We start from the raw sequence: 21456 nt of genomic DNA on the forward strand, positions 1-21456 counted from the left end.
GATCCAGTGAGGGTCTTCCTGCAGTGTTGGCCTGCCTACACTAGATGACTTCAGTGTATCCACAGATTGCCATGTGGGTTTCTCCAACAATGACATAGAGTAGGAGTGCGAGTGGTATTTCAAAAGAGCAGCACCTGTATACTCTAGTGGATCTACAGCATGTAGCACCAGGAATTAGCTATGATAGACCTGCATTGTAACAGTTCCATTGCATTTGAGTACTGAAGCAATTACTTAACAACTTATTGGCAAAATACATATGTTGAAGGTTGGAGACCAAAATAGAAAGGGACAGCTCTGGCTACGAACTTCCTGTTTTCTAGGGTGTTCAGTGCATCTTTATTGATCTCTGTGACAACTCTGAAATGCAGTTTGAAGACATTTCTGTTTATGAGTAAATTAATGACAATTAATAACTTTACAGTGGACATGTCGCCTTCCTTAAAATCAAAACCAAAATGCAATGTCCTTTTCCTTCATTTCCTGATTTCCCTTCAGAAAACATTTGGAATAAACGATTTTTTTTTTCAATCGGAAGACCTCTCCTCTTTAAAGTTACCCTGCTCCTCGAGGCTTATTTATTATCTTCCCTAGAAACACTGGATTTTACCTCAATTAATCCGCACCAGCTAACTCAAGACAAAGGGAGAAAGAAGAAAAAAAAAAAATCCATGCCCCCCTTGTTTTGCCACTAACCAAACTACCTGTGAAAGCGCGGAGCGGTGTGGGGGCGGCTGGGGGGTTGCTCCTGTGCGCAGTGACACCCCCAGCGGCCCTGGGCGGGGGCGGGCCGCTGCCTGCTCCGCCTGCGCGGGGCGGTGCGGGGCGGTGCGGAGCGGAGCGCATCCCGCGGCCGCCGCAGACGGCGCGGCGAGGGGCCGTGGCGGTGGCCGCCTGTGCCTGTGTCTGTGTCCGTGCCCCTGCCCGTGCCCCTGCCCCTGCTCAGCGCCCGCGGACCGTCGCGCAGCGCAGCGCACCTCCCGGTGAGCGTCGCCCGTTTGCGCGGGCGGGGGTTGGGCTGCGGCGTCTCCCCTCCCCAAATGCCCGCCCCCATGGGTGGTACCCGGCTGCTGAGGGGTGCCCTGTGCCCGCAGCCAGCCGGTCAGTCAGTGCCTCCGCGGCTTTCCGCTCTCGGGGCTTGGGGGCTCTGCGGAGCTGCACCCGCTTCCCTGTCGGAGAGGAAAAAAGTTTGTGCGGCGCGGAGGGGTGCGGAGCAGAGCGGTGCGAACTTGGGCTGAGTTAGGCGAGGTTCTGCGGCATCTCCGCGGGGGGACGGGGAGGATGGGGCTGCGCTGCGCGGGGCGACGGGGCGCTGCGGAGGGGGGGGGGGGGGTCTGCGCTCCGCCGGGGGATGGGGTCCGCGGCGGGCGGGCCGGGGAGGCGGTGTCGGGAGCGGTCTGGCTGGCAGCCGCTGCGTGAGTTTCAGGGTAGGGGACGGTCCGGGCGCTTCTCTTATTCGCGTGATTGATAACGGTGTGGGGTGATCAGCCCATCCGCTGTAAATTGCGCGCAGTGGCGGTAGTGCCGTTCCGGTATCTTCCCTGCTTAATGTTTTTATGGCAGTAAAAGTGAGCAGTAACTCTGAGGCGAAAATAAAATATCTCCGCTGTTGGGCTGTGTCTTGCAGATAGAGTGTGTCTCTATGACATATTCTTAGTATGGAAGCTGTTCATAAAAATCGGAAGAAACTGCACGTGACTTAACTTTTATGCAGATAACTGCATGTAATAGTTGTAACTCTGTATCTGAGAATACAAAATCAATATTCTACTGATTAATAAATAGATTGTTCAGTATTCAGCTATTACTGTAAATGATCTGAATAAGTGGTGTAACAAAGTATTTTTTTACTGTAATATTAAGGACTAATAACCAATTTTATTTAGAAATTATTTTACATTGTGTGTCATACAAAACGCAGCCTACTGTGCATAATGTATATGTAACTAATTTCTGCTTTACGTATATTCTTCAAATTCAGTAACCAAAGCACTTGTTATTATATAGTAGTTTTCCTCCCTGTTTTAAAAGTGCTGTTGGTCTGGTATGCTCAGCTCTGGCGTACATGTATAGTCCTTCTCACATAGTTTAATTTGTTCTCACCATTTCATTTTTTTTCAGGATCAATCCTTGTGTAAATTTAAACTATTTTCTTAAGGATCTGTAAGAGAGGCACTTTTAAAAGATCCTTACCCCATAAGCATTCTTAGTAACTTCCTACATTTATAGGTGAATCTGTGACATAAATTAAAACAAAAGAGGTGAATGAAAATTTTGTCTTAGCTAGTCCAAGCTAGTGTCCTAGGTCTGATCAGAAGCAAGCTGAGTTCTCTGTGTAAACTTGAGTCGATTTTGCAGAGGAAATAAAGAAACTGTGGATGTGTTAGATCTTCATTTTGATCCTGTTCCAATGGAATAGTGTTTTACCTACATATCAATGACCGTTGCTCTATGCACACTTAACATTTCAATTAATACTGCCTCAGCTGCCTAAAGGTCTGATTAGAGGCTTGTTAGCACTGTGATTGCTTTTTTCATACATTATTGCCACTGCATTTGGGATTTGGAGGTTACATGATCATGGTGGAAAGTAATTACGGAGGGTAATAATCTTTGGCGTATCTATTAAAATAGTAGTTTCTTCATTTTTGCACAACATTTGGGAACAATTTTTACCTTCCACTAGAATTTTTTGTCAGCAGCTGAGGAGAGCAGTGGTTCAGAGGCTTATGAGAGGTATAAAATGATCCGAGTATTGGTAGACTGTTATCAGTAGGGTTACTGCTGAAACGAATGCATCGTTGCTGTGTCTGATGGGATGTGACAGGGTTTTATATTCCAGTTGGTAATATTCTGCTTTAAATTCTGAATTTAACCTAGTCTGTAAAATGCTTTTTAGAAGCTTTAATCACACATTGTTTCACTGATATTAATAATACCTGTTTGTCCTTTTAAGACGAATGAAGAAAATACGTCCTATGAAGAGTAAAAGTACTTGATTCTGGGAAAACTCTTAAAGCACTTCTAACTTCAAAGCTAGACAAAAGTATGAAGGAACAATCCATCTGACTCCCTCAGCATCTCGCACAGAACACAAAATGGCTCTTCAGAAAAAAACTGTTGCTGGTGTCTTAGAGGACTGGTGTTTGGAGGAACCACTGTTCAGTTGCAGACGGCACCAGAATGTTAGGAAAAAACTGAGACTGATACGAATTGTAGGACTTGCTGTCAGTGTAGTGGCCATTAGTACTTTCTCTCTTTCAATTAGTGCCTTTTTCAAGATGGAACCACATAGCATGGCAATGGCCAGCAGCTTAGATAGCCAAAAGCTGGTGCATGGGCACCAAAGAACTCTATTGGATTTCACTGAACAGAATGAAAACGGCACTCCAGACCCACACACTTCTATGAAATACGAAGCTGAGCACGACAATGCAACAGATGATCATGCCAAGGGAGAGTACCCTGAGGACCTTTTCTCTCTCGAGGAGAGAAGAAAGGGAGCAGTGATCCTCCATGTAATTGGAATGATTTACATGTTTATAGCCTTAGCCATAGTCTGCGATGAGTTCTTTGTTCCTTCCTTGACTGTCATCACTGAAAAACTGACCATATCTGATGATGTGGCAGGGGCAACCTTCATGGCTGCTGGTGGGTCAGCCCCAGAACTCTTCACTTCTTTAATAGGAGTGTTTATATCCCACAGCAATGTTGGCATTGGTACAATAGTGGGATCTGCTGTGTTCAATATCCTGTTTGTTATTGGAATGTGTGCTTTATTTTCTAGAGAGATCTTGAACCTTACTTGGTGGCCACTCTTTCGAGATGTGTCCTTTACATTGTCGACTGATCTTGCTAATCATCTTTTTTCTGGATAACCTGATCATGTGGTGGGAAAGCTTAACGCTCCTGACAGCATATTTTTGCTATGTGACTTTCATGAAGTTCAATGTTCAAGTAGAAGAATGGGTGAAGAAATTTTTAAACAGGAACAAGGTTGAGAAGGTAACAACAGCAGATGCTGAAGGAAAGGTTGGTCAATTTTTAATTACCTTGTATGTAATAGTGTCCTTGTAAATGCTGAGCCCTTCTATATCATATAGATCCTAATATAGTACAGTAAGCAATATAAAAAAGTTCCATATTTTGCTAAAAGGTCTTTTTGTTTAATCAGTCCAATAGGATTGAAAATATAAAGCACAAGGTTGCCTTCTAGTAAATCAATAGCTTTTAACTCCAGAATGATCCTAATCACATAGAAAGCAAGAAAAAAATGCCAGCAAAAAGACAAACCTTTACTCAGCATTTTGGCACACTGATGAGGTCTGAGATATAGCTCCTATTTTTTCCCTAAGCTTTTGGATTAAGCAGTAACAATGTCAGACGAGGAAACTGTGACAAAATTTGGCTTTTTAAAGACTTTTAATGCAGCAAATCACTCAGAACAGTATACAAAGGTATTTTTATACATGTTTTTCATCTACGAATGCTGATATACAGTATTAACTTCCAGTTGTAATTAGTGCAATTACATGAAAATAATCTCTGGAAAAACAGTGACCATGATGGCAAAAGGTCCTCTGTTTAAGCAGGATGGTTTCCCATTCACGGTATTTGCAACTAAGCAAATTAATTTTTGGCCTAATACCTGGCGACAGGTAGAGAAGGGAATTTATGCACAGAGGGCACAGTGGGTCTTTAGCAATTATTATCACATTTTAAACAGCTCTCTTCTTAAAGAAGGCTGTATTTAAGGGACCTAGGAAGCTGAACCCATAAATACTTATGTATGTAGCAGTATGTTAATTGGATGTTTAATACTGAAATTGAAATGTCTGGTTTTATATGACAATAGGGTTATTTGTCAGATAAGGTTTTATTATCCAGTAATTATTCAGAGTATCAGGGAACTGTTCACTGGTTTATTTCTTTCCTTTAACAGCCCTGTGTGAGTGCTTCAGAAGAGACACAATCCACTGATATTAAGTGTACAAGCATATAAACAGGAGGATAGAGAGATTGAGCATATATAACTATAGAGAGGGGCTACCTGCCTGTGACTCACAGAAAACTGATGATTCTGCCTATATGCCTATCTTTGAAGAGAAAGATTGATATTTTAGCAGTACGGACGGGTACTTTCAGTTCTAGAACAAGCCACCAAAAATAAAACCAGAAAACTATCAATTTTTTTTTTAAATTTCTAACCAAGTTTAACACCTATGCACTTACTTGTAATTTTATATTTTCCTTTTTGTTCTGTTCCTTTTCCAGAATCAGCATGCTTATCTTCATCTTTCTCAAAATGCAGAATCGGGATTTTATAAGTAAATGAAAAGGAGGGTCAAGACCACCAAAATATTTGCCCTAAACAAATGAAGGGCTGCTTTAACTACACTAGTTGGTTTTCTGAGTAATGTAATGTTTCACAGTGCATTGTAAGTACTTTGACAGTGTGTGCTAAACGTATGTAATGATAGGAGGAGACTATGGTATATGAAGCAACCATTTAGTGCACCTTCATCTGTCCATAGACTGGATTTGAAGGAGATATGAATCTGTAACTGGTCTTAAACAATAGTCAATATGAAAAGCAACTCCCTTGGGTTGTTGGTTAAGGGTGGGTTAAAGTAGCTATATACCATGGTAAGCACTCCATTATTTTCAACTGGATAGAAGACTAAATCATTTGCAAGCTATATTGAACATAACGTTTAAAGTGCTCTAGATGGACTTGATTTTAAAAAGATATCTTCAGGAGCATTCATTTATTGTTTGATATATTAATTACTTTTTCTTAGAGTTTATTCATATTACAGGTACACAGAATTCAGATAGGGATGAAAAAAATCAGAAAACTGGCTACTTTTCCTAAAGACACAAGCTTTGCATCATGTGTTTCATGAAGATATTTGTCATGACTTAACTTGAAGTTAATTAAAGTAATGTCTTTGTAAATCATTGAGGAGTAGAGGGGGATTAGAGAGATGCTTTTTTTTTTTTTTTTTTGGCAATTTAGCTAATATGTATTTTCTGCTTCCTGGGGAAAATAGCTCTGGAAGGTATCAGACCTTGTATTTCTTCAATGACCCATGCTGTAAAGACAGATTTTTTAATATTTATCAAATACTTTGAAATTATAACTCATTACAAATTATTTTACTAGTCAGTTGAACAGCATTTAGCAGGATGAATAAACTGATTTTCTGATAGCAAGGATCTCACATGTTATGTTCTTTGGAAGGAATCTTACTTCATTTATTTACTGTTATTAGGTAATTGGTTTTGTTGCTTTTTAAATTAAAAAAAACAAAAAAACCAAAAAAACCCCTATGACATGTAGTCCCAAGCCTGATAGAAATGCCTACGATTTTCAGCTTGAAAGTTATGGCCTAAAGCAAAGGATAAAATGTTTTTGTTGTCTGAGATCTGATGCCTAGTAGTGAATGCAATGCACATAGGTGCTTATTTCCTAACCAGTGGGGATTTTAAGTATTGTAAAAGTCATAGCCTTGGCTTCTGGTGGCAAAGGATGCTTCATTTCCACAGTGTTAGCTGTTAGCCTAGGTTGCTTCCAGTCATCAAGACTGTGCTATGTCGATGGAAAATAAAACTGTATATAATCAATTGGTATATCAAATGCAGAATTTGCAATCTCTGTTGTTTCTAATGGAAACTTTTTCACTCCCCACCCCCACCACCATTAGGGCAGAGAATTGCTAGGCAGCGCTCTGGAATCGGTGGGTTAGAGTGTCTTGAAAAAACTTTATTTCAGGCCTGTATAGAGAATTCTCTTCTTTCCTCTAACCAATCTCCTGCCTCTCTGTTGTTGATTCTGCTGTTGCCAAATTTGCAAGTGTACTGCTAAAAAAACGTGCTTGCTGTATTTATCTTTAAGACTTTGTGTTGTAATCTGAAAGCAGCTCAACGAAGTTGAGCGATCTAAATAAGGTATCATAAAGCTGGGTAGTTGAAGGGTTAGGTGGCTTATTAGCAAACAAGTATCAAAGAGTAAAAATCTGATCAGATGAAAAACCTCTTGAGATACTAAAATGTATTTTAGTGTTAATTTCAGTACTTTTGTTATCAGTCATCTTGAAAGGTTGAAAGTTTTACATTCTCAAGAAAGACAGTATTTCCCATAAGAAAAAGGTCTTAGATACGAAATGATTTTTCTGCTTAGCTGTCACTTGCTCTAGATGTATTCATTGAGTTGCTAGAATGCATACGTATCTCTAGATGTCATTTAGATGCTTTTCTCTCTTCCCCATTTTTAAGTATTAAAGCACTTTTTTGTACTAGAAAACCGTGAATATTCAAACTTGGCTACTTTTCTAATCTTACTTTCTTTAGTGTGTCAGTTGCTTGTACAAATGTGAATGCAGACAGAGTACTTGATATGAATTTCATTGTGCTCGCTATTTTCTTTCACAAACTTTCAAACACAGTCTGGGTTCTTAAAGGGTACAGGTTGGTAAAATCTGGTAACTTGAATTTTGGCAGCAATTTGGTGACACAGATGAGAACAGACTAGAAGCTTTTTGCATTTACAGTTCATGGGATGCATTGGCAAAGTACTGTTTGAACTGTGGATATTCTCGGGGCCCGTCTCGCCCTCAAGGAAGCCTGATGGCGGTCTGATGCTGATGAACTCCAGAGATCACTGTGGCAAGGATGGAAAAAAGGAGGAAAGGTGAAAAAGCAAGATAGCATGAAAAGGCAGCACAAAATCCAGATGGTTAAGTTCCACTATGTAGGGTGGCATATGGCATGTGCAGATGAAGGTGGGTCCCTGACAAGTGACACTGAGCCCTGTGGGCTGCCCTGAATCGGCCCTACAGTGGGTAGTGTGACCCCACCACCAGACAGCTCCAAAAGTCCCTGCCAGTCTAACTTATTCTGTGGCGTGACTTTTAGGTTTTATGTAGTTGTCCTGCAAAGAACAGATGCTTTTTTAGGACTGGAGAGGAAACTTTGATATTAATTCCACATCTTCCTCAGTTGAATGAAGATGTTTAAAAGCAGAAGCTTGAAATTGAGTATAATGGATTGGAATAGCGAAATGGAAAAAGCTGATGTACAAAGTTCGTAAAAATAAGACTTTTTTGACCTTCTGCTAAGGTTTCAGTCTTTTTGTCATAGTCTGTACTGGTGAAGGCATATTGAACGTGCATGTTAGATCATGGTAAAACATCATGTGAAATTACATTTCAGTTTTTAAGCATTTTTTTTCTTTAATGTAGCATGGAGGTCATTGCAGAAATACTTGAATCTGATTGCTCAGTAAATAACTCAAAACAGTTCTGTTTGGCAACTAGGAGAACAGAATGTGGGTGGCACAGGGATATTGTGCAGTGACATCTGTTTCACTGACAGTACCATTCTAGATAAATAGCTTATGGTATATACAAGACAGTTACAGTTTTTCTACATTTACAGAGAGCTGCATTTGGAAAATGAGCTATTTTTACCAACAACACATAGTTTGACATTATTTTATTGCCAATTTTGTTTTCTTAAGAAACTTGAATAGCTTGTGTGTGATATTTTAAGACCTATACGGATATCAAGTGTTGCCACATTGTATTTAATGACAGTATTTGCATTCTAAAGGAAAGGTTCTTAACAGTATTTTTAGATACTTCTCTACTTGGTGGCAGTATTAACACTGCATACACACAGTCACTGTTAGAATGTATGATCTAATATGCTTGTTTGAGGAAAACCACAAATTACCTCCATGCATACAGGAAAAACTGTTACCTGCAAAAGGTCTGAGTTTGTAGTTGGTTTGAACTCCTGAACAGTTCTTTTTCAGGACTTCTTAATGTTGATTCCACAGACGCAGTAACTGTTACTCTATAGAATAGGCTTCCTTCTCTCACCACAAACAAAAGATATTTTAAAGTGGTGTTTCATAGTTCATAGGGAGATCAGAGCCTTTTCTACAGACATTTCACAGTTGGTCTGCTTCTGCGAGCATGTGTGTGAATATAGAGCTATGAGCATCTGGATCTTGCATACCAACGTATGCAAGATGGTTGCATTGTTTTAAGTACATTTGGAACGTAAGCATCATCACTGTCCTTGTGCCATGTTTTGTTTTGATAAAAGCCTGGTTTTGTGTTTATCTGCCTTTATTATCGCAAAAACTTTCAAATTACTTCTGTGTTAACTTCATCTTATGCCAGTAGCAGTAGCTGTTTGTTAACTTGCCTTGAGTATTTAGTATTGTTGATTCAGTTTAGAGCTATTACTGACATATCCAAAGACTGATACTTAATATGTGCAACCATTAGTACAGTGAAATGGATACTATTCTCAGTTTATTTTAGCACCTCTCAGTAATTTATTGACTATAAAGCAATGATTATAGTGGTTTTCACCACTGGAGTCTGTTGGTTTTGTATGTGCGTACCCTGGTAATGAGCAGAAAGTGACAGCATGGAAATGCAGTATAGATTAAATGCTCTTAATCACAGCCATCCACTAAGATTCATTAGGCAACCCATGCTAATTGTGCTGGGAAAAGGAAGGCTAAAACTATGCCACCTTTAATTAACTGCAAGGGGACAACATATCTATCAATATATTTAAAAATAAAGAGCATATGTAATTAAAAAGAAGTCAGATGATATTACTTAGAGGCTGCACAAAACCAGCTGTGTTGGCAAATGTTCACCATGCTGTATTTCAGAAGAACTCAAGACATGATTAAATTTGTTGTGCTAGAAGCTGTACGAAGCAAGGAATATGCAGTCCCAAAGTCTGGAGACTTTATAAATGTTTTTCCTTCTGTCATCTCAGTCTTCGGTACTTTGGTCCGGATCCTCAACAGGATGTGGGAGCTACAGGAGACCGTAGGTGGAATTTCAATCCCCAAATAATTATACCAGACCTCAAAATATCTGCCTGCCTGGGGGTACTTAAACTCTGAAGGAGCTTCACTTTTAAATAGAGAAGATCTTCAGATGCCATAGTTTTGCTTCCAGGCTTGCTCAGAAATGCCAGACCCAGGTGGAGCAGCACGGAGCTGCTTTTCCATCTAACTCACGTTCCTCTACCTTTTTCCCTAAGCTAGTTCTCCAAATTTACCTCCCAGACTAATATTTAACAAAATCCAGTGGCTTTTACAAGTTTTTCAGATTCTGGTGGTGAAAGTGCTCAACTGTTGTGCAGTTATATACAGATCTCCCACATTCACTGCTCATTTATGTGGTGCCCCACTCATCATATAAAAGTTTTGGGTGGAGAGGCACAACTGACTTTCCTACTTTTTCTGGCCTTGTTTTAAAAGGCAATAGAGAGCTCTCCACGCCGTGTGTGTAAAGGGCGGCTTTCTGAAGCGTTGGATGGGTTGGTGGAAGCTGCCCTAGGGCAGTGCTTGTTGCGGCATTGAGGGTGCCACACTACAGTGATGTTTTGGGTACTGCTGACTTTAGGGTGCCCTTGACCTTTCTGAGTGGTAACACTCCCTAGGCGGCCAGCCCTACACCACCAGGGCCACGTGCCAAAAAATTAGGTTTGATCCAAGTGCTTCTGCCCTGTTAATGATCTGGGGTTTTCTTGGTTTTATTAGCAGGAGTCGGTTTTCCACTGGCAACTGTAGAGGTGACAAAACAGCCCCTTTTGGGTCCTTTCTGCTTCTGAAATTGTTTCCAAGAATTCAGGCATTTTGCTTTTGTAACTGAGGAATAAGATTATAACCAATTTGAATTTGTTACTGCATAATGGATAGTATGTTTATGCTGAAGAAAGTGCTATAACAAAAGTGATGTAGAACTGGAAAAGTATAATGGTTCTTAAAAAATAAGGTACATGCCCATGCTTGTCAGGTGGTGTTGGAATCCAGGATTTTTAACCATAGATATTAGAGACCTTCTGTGCAGAAAGCTTTTGAAAGGACTAAACCTGAAGCAGATGGTCTGGGTTCCTATTCTCTGTCACTTGTGGTTGGGCGTTTGTATATTTTACAAAGATGATGTAAGGCAACGTGGGATTTAGACATTTATTAACCTTTTACCCTTAAATACAGACAACAAATGTACAAAACCAGTGAGTGCTTTCTGGTAAACGGCAATCAATAAAATACCAGTATTTCAAAATTAAAATAGCTTCCCATGGTCCTTTCGACGAAACTTCAAAATCTCATTTTAGTCAGCAAAGCAAAGAAATATGGAGTCAAAGGAAGCCTGAAAGGTTATACTTCAAAGATCTGTGTGGGATGAATGAGTATTAAAATGTATAAAACAGGAGGTATAGAACAAATGGGAAGATGTATTAGAGATTAGTATAACTAAACAGCTGTAATACCTATAACAATTGATTAAGACATCTCTTATCCATTTAGCAATCTTTTTTGCTATTTATAAAATAAACATTAATAAAGAGAATAAGACTTCTTATTTTCTCCCTAGTCATCTACAATGTTTCGCCTCACCTGCAAACTATGATTAGTGTGGTATTATTAATTCTGTAAAGAATGGTGTTTCCTTCACTTTAACCTAGATTAGCCATATTCTGTTGTATTTCAGCCAGCTCTTATTTAAATATCACTTTGTATTATTTAACTTAATGGCTGGTTCCATGAATCTGTGCAGCAGTAAGCGTGCTATTGGCACAAACTAGAGATTCAAATTCTTTCATGGCACTGGCAGCTTTTTTAGAACTTAAAATGACAAGAAAGAGCAAAATCTATGCACAGATCAGTTGTTAAGCATTGTAAGGTGAGATACAAGTGGCTTGGAAAGAGAAAGGTGACTGGTTTTGTGTTTTTAATCCATACCCCCTCATTTGGTACAACCCAAAATTTGAAAATTGCATTTAAAAATTCTGAGCTGTCAAGGAGAACTCCTTCTTATAGAATGCTCTTGACTGCTTATTGTTCTTTTTGAACACAGACACAAATGTTTTAACTATTAATAATTTTTCTAACCAAAGTACCAAGATAATAATCTAGTCTCCATCATACTAGGTGCTTAGGCAACTGTATGAAATCACAGTTCCTCCCCTCACTAGCTCATGGTGGAAAAAGATAAATGCTATTCAGGGTACCTGGTAAGAAGAATATGATTCATCATGTATATAATTTTATGTACGTTGATATATGCTTACCCATCTATATAGTTAGCATACCATCAGTCTTTTCCTCATCATCTGAGCTGTCACTGTGTTGCTGATTATTTATTACATGTAGATGTCCAGGAGGTGATTTAAAGCATCTCTATATGATCTAGCAATAGATCTTTGCAAGTATCAGTCAATGGTGCATGTAGTAGAAGGCAGCATCATTTGTATAATAGGACCTAAGTCAAACAGTGTTGGTGCTCTGTTTTGCCTTTTGGGAAAACGGGCAGATCAGATGGTTTGGGATTAGTTTGGGTTTGTTGTAAATTTGTGTGTGTAAAAATCTTGCAGTTGTATTGTTAAACACAGATCACTGTCACAAGCAAACTGAAACTCCTGAGTTAGAGCAGCCTTAGGGCATACTTTTGGCAAACCAATTACATCTTGCAGAAAATATATTGTAGTACATTACCAGATATTTCATTATTTTGCAGGCAATACCTGTAACTATGAGGAAATACAGTTGCTATTTGCTGTCATTGGTGGTTTGTTGGCTTATGTGCATTCTTGTCTGAAAAGATGAAATATAAAAAAAATGGAGTCTTGGAAAAACAGCCATTGCCTTGCTGGCAATAGAATTGAGCCTCATGGCTTGGGAGGGCAATGAGAGATTTAAGTGTTGATCGTGTGCTTGTTTCTAGAGCAGGTGGAGGGTTCAGAGCTCACGTTGCATTCAAAGCAGCTTTACCTAGCGATGTAACTACTGCTCTGGCTTGGTCAACAGTGGCTCACTTTGGGTAATTTTACTGTCCCTGTCAGATACAATTTCATCAGGGCAGTTCAAAGATTGGTTACTGCTTGGTTACTGTGTTTTGCACTATTTTCCATTACTATTCCACTGTCCTCTGTATCATTGAAGTTGTACTCATTTACATGAATAGCCATAAATAGCAATGATCTCAGATGACTTCTTTAAGGTGAGTGTGTGAGAATAGGCTTAAAGGTGTGTGTGCAATGTTGTTAACACTGCTTTGAAGTGCTACACATAAGGGACAACTAGATTGGTGCAAAATAATTTCTTGTTTGAGGAAGAATAAAGGAGGCAGAGAATTTGTACTGCATACTACACTGACAAATCAATCATAAATTTTCCTCAGGAATTAATCCTGCTTTATCACCTCTTAACTGCTTACTGCTGGGAGTCTAGTCTAAAGTCAGTGGTAATACCAGTGACATTTATTGCATAACCAGCTAATGTAAACTTTTCACCCTCTCACATTGCTGTAAAACAGCTCTAGTGGATATAGAGCACAAAGGAAAGGCACATCCGCTGTCACAGACTGTGTTTGGTGACCTTCAGGGCATCATTTGAGACCTGTCCGTTTACATAGGCTTTTGCCTGAGGGAGAAGGCTGATGTTTGCTGGGTTTGTAATGCATGCATCTCCTTTGGTATTAATCAGATGTTAATTTTGTTGTTTAATTTGTGGTACATTTTTAAATCAAATTAATAATTAAATTCCTTTTATTGCTACCAGGCATAATCACCAAGTTATCATTTAGCTAAAATTTATGGCAATCATATGTTTGAGTGGAAAAAGATTTTTGAACTCCAGAAATGGCTTTCTCCAGGAATAGTTAGAAATAGTTAATATTATTTAACTATATTGCCATTGCTTTGTGTGTTTGGTTTCTGAGATAAAACCACTACTTGCTGCAACTCAGAATCCTACTCCACACATTATAAGTGATTTAGTCAACTTTTGATTGTCTTGTCTTGTTCTCAGTCTGTACTGGAACCATTTACCATTTTTGTGTGTGTGTATGGGCACAGCCATGTATACACATGCATGCATGCACAGATAATCGTGTGTCTGAAAGGTGCCTTGTAGGCCATGTAAAAAGTGAATGAGATACAATTCAGATTCATAGGGTGGTAATTTGCATGCTTCCTACATCATTTCACCTGTCCTCTGCCTAGTAACCTGTAAGACTTACTGAAATATTTAAAATTTCTGAACAGCACATTTCTCACAGGTGTTTTTTTTTTTTTTCCAGATTAAAAAAATTGTCTCTGTTCAGAGAAATATGTCTCTGTTTCCTCCTTAATTTGGACTCCTTCCAAGCAACATATCACTCCTGCCTGGGGCCGAGGACATGACGTACTGAGCTATTGACATATTTTATTATACCTTAATATATCATATTAGTAATTCCTGCTATCCTGTGCATCTACAGGGATAGAAACAGGACGTCTGCATCACTGGAGAGGGATGATTTCTTGCTTTCCAGTGTGGTAATCAGGACTTTATTCTATCATGGGAATGGCCCAGGGCACTATTCTTTACTACATGACATTTCATGCAGAGAAAAAGCCATTTCTTATTCTGAGGAAAGGCCAACAGCTGGAATTACAGTAACTAAAATTTCTTACACAAGCAAGAAACTGTGCAGTAAGTTGTGGTGTGAATTTAAAGTACTACTTTCTTCACTTAACTTAAAGCAAAGGAATAGAAGAATTGCCAGACCCATTCCCTAATTATTCTTAAATATATTAGTACATACATTTGTGACTATATTAGTAATTATTTGCAAATATCAATATTGAAATTCAGTATTGTAAAATAAATTAATATTGAAATGACTAATCGAATTATTTGGATAACTTCATTTGCCCGTCATTTGCTTGCAAGCAATTCCACAAGGGTATTTAGAATGTAATAGTATATATATTTAGCATCCAAAAACCATGCAACTTCTTATTTCATATTAAGGGCCATGGGAAATAAATGTTGATTTATAGTCTCACACATGGACATGCATAAAGAAATATGGAGTCTCCTCTTAAAATAACAGCAATAGATTCAGTAACAGGCATGGACTGAATTGCAAACTCATGCCTTAGTTTTGGACTTAAGGGTCGAACTGCGGTTCTGTCTTTCATTTAATCTTCTTAGGAACCCATGGCTTTCAAGCCTTGTGGAACATTGTACTGTGTGCTGTAGGAAGGTTTATTTCTGGTCGCTTGATTGGATTACTATGTGCAAGAAAAACAATGGTCAGCATATTGACAGCAAAATGGTCTTGAGGCAAGGCAGAACATGTGGTGTCTGAGAGAAAGGTGGTAGGTAGAGCAGTGGTGAGGCTTGGTGGAAACTAGCAAACAAACCAGATACCATATATGAGGCTGACATTTAGTTGCATGCTATTTTTTTAAGCATCTTGGTAAGCATAATCTTGTTAGCAGCCACTTTTGCCAAAGTTTTAAATATTAATAGATTTCCTGCTTAAGAATTCTTCCCATCATTAATGTTATTAGCCCTCCTTAAAATATTAGGAGAAATAGTAGAGGAAAAAAGTAAAATTGATCTTGAACAAACCTGTCAGTATAGATTTTTATAATTCCAATAATTGTTTTCTTTTTGTGAGGGAAAGGATTACACTGAATATAAGGTAGGTTTGAAGTTGATGGCAAGTTTTGCTGTTGATTTTGATGAAAGTGAAATTAAGCCCAAAAGTCAGGACATTTAGAATTACGATCTTGCTGCTTCTCTGGTCTCTCTGTGCCACTGAATAATTCCAAGCCTCTGAGCTGCAATCCTTCCATATTAAATCACCCCTAGCAAACAAACAAAGCAATTTCTTCTGGACTCAGAGCAAGCAAAACAGGCTTTATCAGCTTTCTGTGTCCTTGGACTTAAACTGGAAAAGGGCACTCAGTGTTTCACAGCCTGATCTGTCCTGTCATGTGGGTAGTTTTTTGGATTATTGATAAATCTCAAAGCAATTATTATATGGTTGGCCCATAACAGTCTTTTCTCAGACACCTCATCCCTAGAAACCACTGCTGTCTTCATAGCTTTTAGGTGTCCATCTCTTTAGGAGGAATACTGGGTACAGGTAAAATCAGTTAATTACTTTCCGAAACATAGGAAAAGCTACTGCTCTACAATTAGTTAATTAATACACATGCAGGCACATTTTTGTGAGTGATACAGTGGAAGAGAACTCTTCTCTGTGAATAACCTGGTCTTCCTATGGAAAAATAGTATGCAAAAATAAAAAGGCAGACTAACTAATTTTCAGATTTAGTTGATCTGCATTCAAAATTGCCAATGAGAAGATCACAACTTAAACAATTGCAGAATTCAACTTTTGGCCTGAGATTGGTCTGGCTTAGCTGTGCTGACAGACCTATGAATATAGTCTCCTCCAGGTTACTTACAGAGATTCACAGAATCACAGATTGGTAGGGGTTGGAAGGGACCTCTGGAGATCATCTAGTCCAGCCCCCCTGCTAGAGCAGGATCACCTAGAGCAGGTTGCACAGGATGGCACCCAGGCGGGTTTTGGATATCTCCAGAGAAGGAGACTCCACAACCTCTCTGGGCAGCCTGTTCCAGTGCTTGGTCACCCTCACAGTGAAGAAGTTTTTCCTTATGTTGAGATCGAACTTCCTGGGTTCCAGTTTGTGCCTGTTGCCCCTTGTCCTGTCACTGGGCACCACCGAGAAGTCTGGCCCCTTCCTCTTGACATCCCCTCTTTAGATATTTATAAATTTTGATGAGATCCCCTCCCAGTCTTCTCTTCTCCAGGCTAAACAGACCCAGCTCTCTCAGCCTTTCCTCCTAAGAGAGATGCTCCAGTCCCCTAATCACCTTTGTAGCCCTCCACTGGACTCTCTCCAATAGTTCCCTGGTTTTCTTGAACTGAGGAGCTCAGAAGTGAACACAGGACTCCAGATGTGGCCTTACCAGGGCAGAGTAGAGGGGGAGGATAACCTCCCTTGATCTGCTGGCCATGCTCTTCTCAATGCACCCCAGGATACCAGTGGCCGCCTTGGCCACGAGGGCACACTGCTGGCTCATGGAGAGCTTGTTGTCCACCAGGACTCCCAGGTCCTTCTCCACAGCGCTGCTTCCCAGCAGGTCAACCCCTAACCTGTACTGGTGTTTGGCGTTTTTCTTCCCTAGGTGCAAGACCCTACATTTGCCCTTATTGAATTTCATATGGTTCCTCTTCACCCAATTCTCTAGTCTGTTAAGATCTTTCTGAATGGTAGTGCAGCCTTCTGATGTGTTGGTCACTCCTCCCAATTTTGTATCAAAAATTCTGTGATGAGTACAGAGAAATGGGCATTTTTGAAGTGTGACTTAGACCTCTATTGTAAGGATTAATCCTCTCCTGAACTGAAATTGGACAAAATTAATCTGGGGCATCATGTACAGCAGTAGGTTGGTAAAATCTGAAAGCCGCCATCTGTGCTTTTATTGCAATAGCTTGAATACCTATCATGGTGTTGCCTTTTCTAACACCTGAAATTGCATCAGGTTGTCGTGAGGGTGACAACCTGATGTCATTTTGCACAGGGTCACCTTTGAGATAGGGGTGATTCAAAATTACTGTTTTTCTCTGCCACTACGCGAAGTAGAATGCTTATTTAGGTGTTAATCAGGTCTGTGAGCATTTAATTTGCTCCCTTGGTATTCAGGTCAGTATGTAGATATCGCATGTGGCAAATAAGCTATTAGGTGAGTCCTACTGTTATTTATAGAAAAATCACTGGTAGTGCAGCCACAGAGACTGTTAACATATATGATTCAGAGTAGATTTTTCTGGATTATCTTTTTATAAGATGAGGCATAATTTTAATTTTCAGAGAATTACAGCATTGGTTAGCTAATTAACCCATTAATTAATTAAATTTTCGTTAGCCTTCAATGTGGATGACTGAACATTTACAATGAATGAATTAAATTGTATACAGCTCCTAAAATAACAAGGAAATCCTTGTTCAGATTCTACAACTCCAGCTTCCAGAGGAAAAATGAGTGGTTAATTATGAAAATCCAGATTACATTGTTCTTTTACCATCTGTTTTTCACTGCCTTTGGAAGTTAGTTCTTTACAATTAAATGCTAATTGTTGTTTTCAAATATTTTACAATATAGTGAGGGAATAGAGCTTGCTCTGAGGAAGCATATGTGCACATAGTCCCATATCAGGTTGCAGTCATGGCTCATTCATACTTGTGGGTTGAGTTTGGGCAAGCAATTTCTTTCACTATGTCTCAGATCCCCTCAGCCTTTTAGAGTTGTATGCCTGCCTTATTCATCCGTGGGGAAAAAAACAAACCCTAGTTGTTCTTGGATGTCACCCCATTAAAATTATCAGTGCTACAACATCTGTGTGTAGCAAGTAGACAGTGGCATTTCACTCATGAAATGCAGAGCATCGTCTGTTTATTCCTGTTGCAGTGTGTTCCGACCACCACCCTTTTTGACATCATCTACATCAAAGGAGCAATTATAGCATCATCTGGTATCAATATAAGGATAAAAGAGTCAGGCATAAGGATGGGAAATTGGTAATGAGAAGCAGGTATTTTTTAAAAAAGCAAAATTCCTCCCATTATGTTAAGGATTTGATGTCACACCTCATTCTTATGCATGTGTTATTTCATGTTAACCACACATTTTGTACCATCCATACAACTGTCCATTTGCCATGGAAAACCTGAAAGTAGTAAGTTCATTCTTCCATTTGCTGGGTTGAGACATGAATATATTCTTCCTAAGTGTAGGGGATGGGGTGCGGAGGACCAGCCAATGCCAGGCCTCACCCAGTGCTCCCTCTTTTCTTCTAGGGCCAATGCTGGTTGCAATTTATTCACCAAGCCTCTTACAGCAAAGGGAGAATAAGGAAAGCCAGCAGGTTTTGTGCAAGGAGCTGTGACTTACCTGTTTTCCTAATATCTTGACATTTCTGTTCTGATGTGTCAGGTTTGCCAGATGCTGTCAGGGGCTGCGATTGTTGCATCACTGTTCCCAAAGTAGGGGGCAAGAAACCCTCACTGGCTTCCTGATGCCAAGAGCAGGAGAAGAATCTGTTCTTTCAGCTCCAAACATCAGCCAGGGATTGCACGCTGCAGAGAGCTGACTGACTGCAGGGGACTGGCTTTCTGTTTGCAGTAGATGAATATCACCACTGTTGGTTTTAATGGGTTTTGCATAGATTCAGAGTGCTAGAAGAACTTCATATAATTGCAGCATACTCTATGCAGAAAACGATGACCATTAAGATGCTGCTTGGCAGCAAATACTGTGGAAAGGAGAAGCAGGATTTTCTAACTTTTGATGACATCCTTTACCTTGCTGACTTTTTGTGTTGGAAAGGAGCTATATTGCCCAATATTAACCCCCCCTAGCAAGGAGAACTTTGCTGGAAATCCAGTTTTTCTAGGCTTGGGAAAAAATAAACTATTGCCATAGGATGTGTGCTATGCTCCTAATGTAAGAAACTTACTTAAGTTGATGAAGCTACATGGGGTGAATATGAAGCTCAGTGTTGAGCAGAAGTACTCATTTCTGTGCCAGAAATACATACAGAATATATCTCTGTTTATGAATTTTGGTTTTGGTAAAATGCAGCACCATTTCCTGTGGAAAAAATCTGCTGCCTTATTCCGTGTACTTCCAAAATATGGTGCTACTATAGACAAAGTTGTATGCGCACTGGGTGAATTTTTCTTGTAAAATGCATAAAAGCTTAAAAAAGAAATACAGGAAAAAAGTTTTTCATGAGATTGCACTGTGTGTGGTGACTGCTGGCAGTGCTCCCCTGGGCCTGTGGTGGCAGTTCTATTGGTTTTGGTTAGTTCCACTTGGGTATTGTATGTCCAGGCCAGCATGAACTCTCCAAACTGGAATTTAGGAGAAAAAGTTTAATTAAGATCATAAGGTAAGATTAGATGCAATACTGGAAAGTTAGGCTCCTTATCAGCAGAAACAGTCGTCTTTCTGATGTTTTCCAATCTTTTTCTTTAGCAAGGTTGCTAGCATCTCCAACACAGCATGCATGCCAATGATAACACTTGTCATGAAGTAAACTTCTTTTATTAATGCTGCTATCACATAAATCCTAGTCAAGATATAGGAGGAATGGCTGTGATTTGTCAGAGGCAGATCCAGTCAACCATTTGTGGTTTGGGACTTTTTGTGACAGTTGGCCATTTCCGTCACATACTTCATGGCCTGATTTTTTTTTTTTCACTGTTCACCAGTTACGTTGGAGTAAAAGATATAGTTCCCCAAAAAATGTATATAATAAGATATGTGGAAAGCAAAATAATAATTTACTGAGTCTATTTCTTTGTCTTACGAGTCAGGAAAAAACTGGTATGCAGCTTATAAAAGGTTTCAACAAAACCGTATCTGAACAGAGCTAAAAGAACCCTACAACCTCAAAGCATTAGCAAGTCTAAATTACTATTCTAAATTACTCTTCTAACTTGTTAGGGAATTAATCATGACTCACATAGCGGTGGACCACAAATTAGTAGCCACAGAAATGAGCAATGGTTTGCTGTTATAAAATATACATATCAAGAGTTGCTCACGCCATTTGTAAGTGTCGTGTCAGTTAGGAATCTTGAGGTTAATATTTCTGCTCATGTTGATAAAAGAAGATCTGAGGACAATCAAGAGAGAGGTGCAGTAATTTGCTGATAGGTGTGCAGATGCATTTTAATTGAGTCCAAGATGCAGCTTGGATATGCTGGCTTTCTGTCAGTGTAATTGAGAAAAGTACATATTTACAGTATGCCTATGACATTTAATCTCTGTATAATGACAGCAGAGGGTTTCTGCTTACCAAAGAGGAGAAATCAGCATAGCCAAATCTGTGTGCATTCCTGCTGTGATGCATTCCCATTACAGATACATGCTAGTCCTTAAGCAGAGACATGCATAAATAACAGAAGAAGAGTCCCTTCCCTTTTTTTTTTTTTTTTTTTTATGTCTGTATTTAAATCTGTGAAAGAGCATCTGGTTCTCAGAGGACAAGTCCTCTGGAAGAATTTGTGAAGGTTGCAGAGATGAAAACAGAGATGCTACTCATCACACTTGCCCCAAAATAAATGTAGTCCTACAGTAACAGTACTACCAGTTCTTCCACAATTAAAAACTTTTTGTGTGTATTAAGAGACTGACATCAGAAAGACAATGTGTAATAGTGCCATCTGGTGACCTTCTTTCTGATCGCGGAGTGAAAATATGTGATTCAACATAAGACATTTCACTTAGAAATACAAAAAGCCTTCAAACTTAGTTTTTTAGAGTCCAACTCCCTTACGGTTCCAAGTTATCAAAAGAGGATATTGTTTCAGCCCATTAGAGATAGCTATGGGTATGCTGTTTCAGATGGGTATAAAATGCTGCAGGGTATTTGTTTCTCTAGTGATACTGACATTGAAAAAATAGAACAATTTTTACATATCCTGATAGGCATATGCAGCTTCTTACTTCAGCTGAGAACTGCAGTGCCCAGTTTGATGATGAAATCAGATTATTATTAAAACACTGTTTCTCCAGCAAAGGGGATGATGTCTCCT

General features: G+C 39.4%; 1 protein-coding gene across 1 annotated transcript in view; it reads left to right on the forward strand.

The window, feature by feature from the left end:
• Nucleotides 1-1091: 1091 nt before the first annotated feature.
• SLC24A2 (solute carrier family 24 member 2) overlaps nt 1092-21456 on the forward strand; it is a 125515-nt gene continuing 105150 nt past the window's right edge. The window contains 3 exon segments of the mRNA XM_075741119.1: nt 1092-1221; nt 2967-3841; nt 3843-4032. Of these exon segments, the coding sequence (XP_075597234.1) occupies nt 3099-3841; nt 3843-4032 (933 nt within the window). The 5' untranslated portion in view covers nt 1092-1221; nt 2967-3098.

Source organism: Balearica regulorum, chromosome Z, assembly GCF_011004875.1.
Source record: "Balearica regulorum gibbericeps isolate bBalReg1 chromosome Z, bBalReg1.pri, whole genome shotgun sequence".
Lineage (NCBI taxonomy): Eukaryota > Metazoa > Chordata > Aves > Gruiformes > Gruidae > Balearica > Balearica regulorum.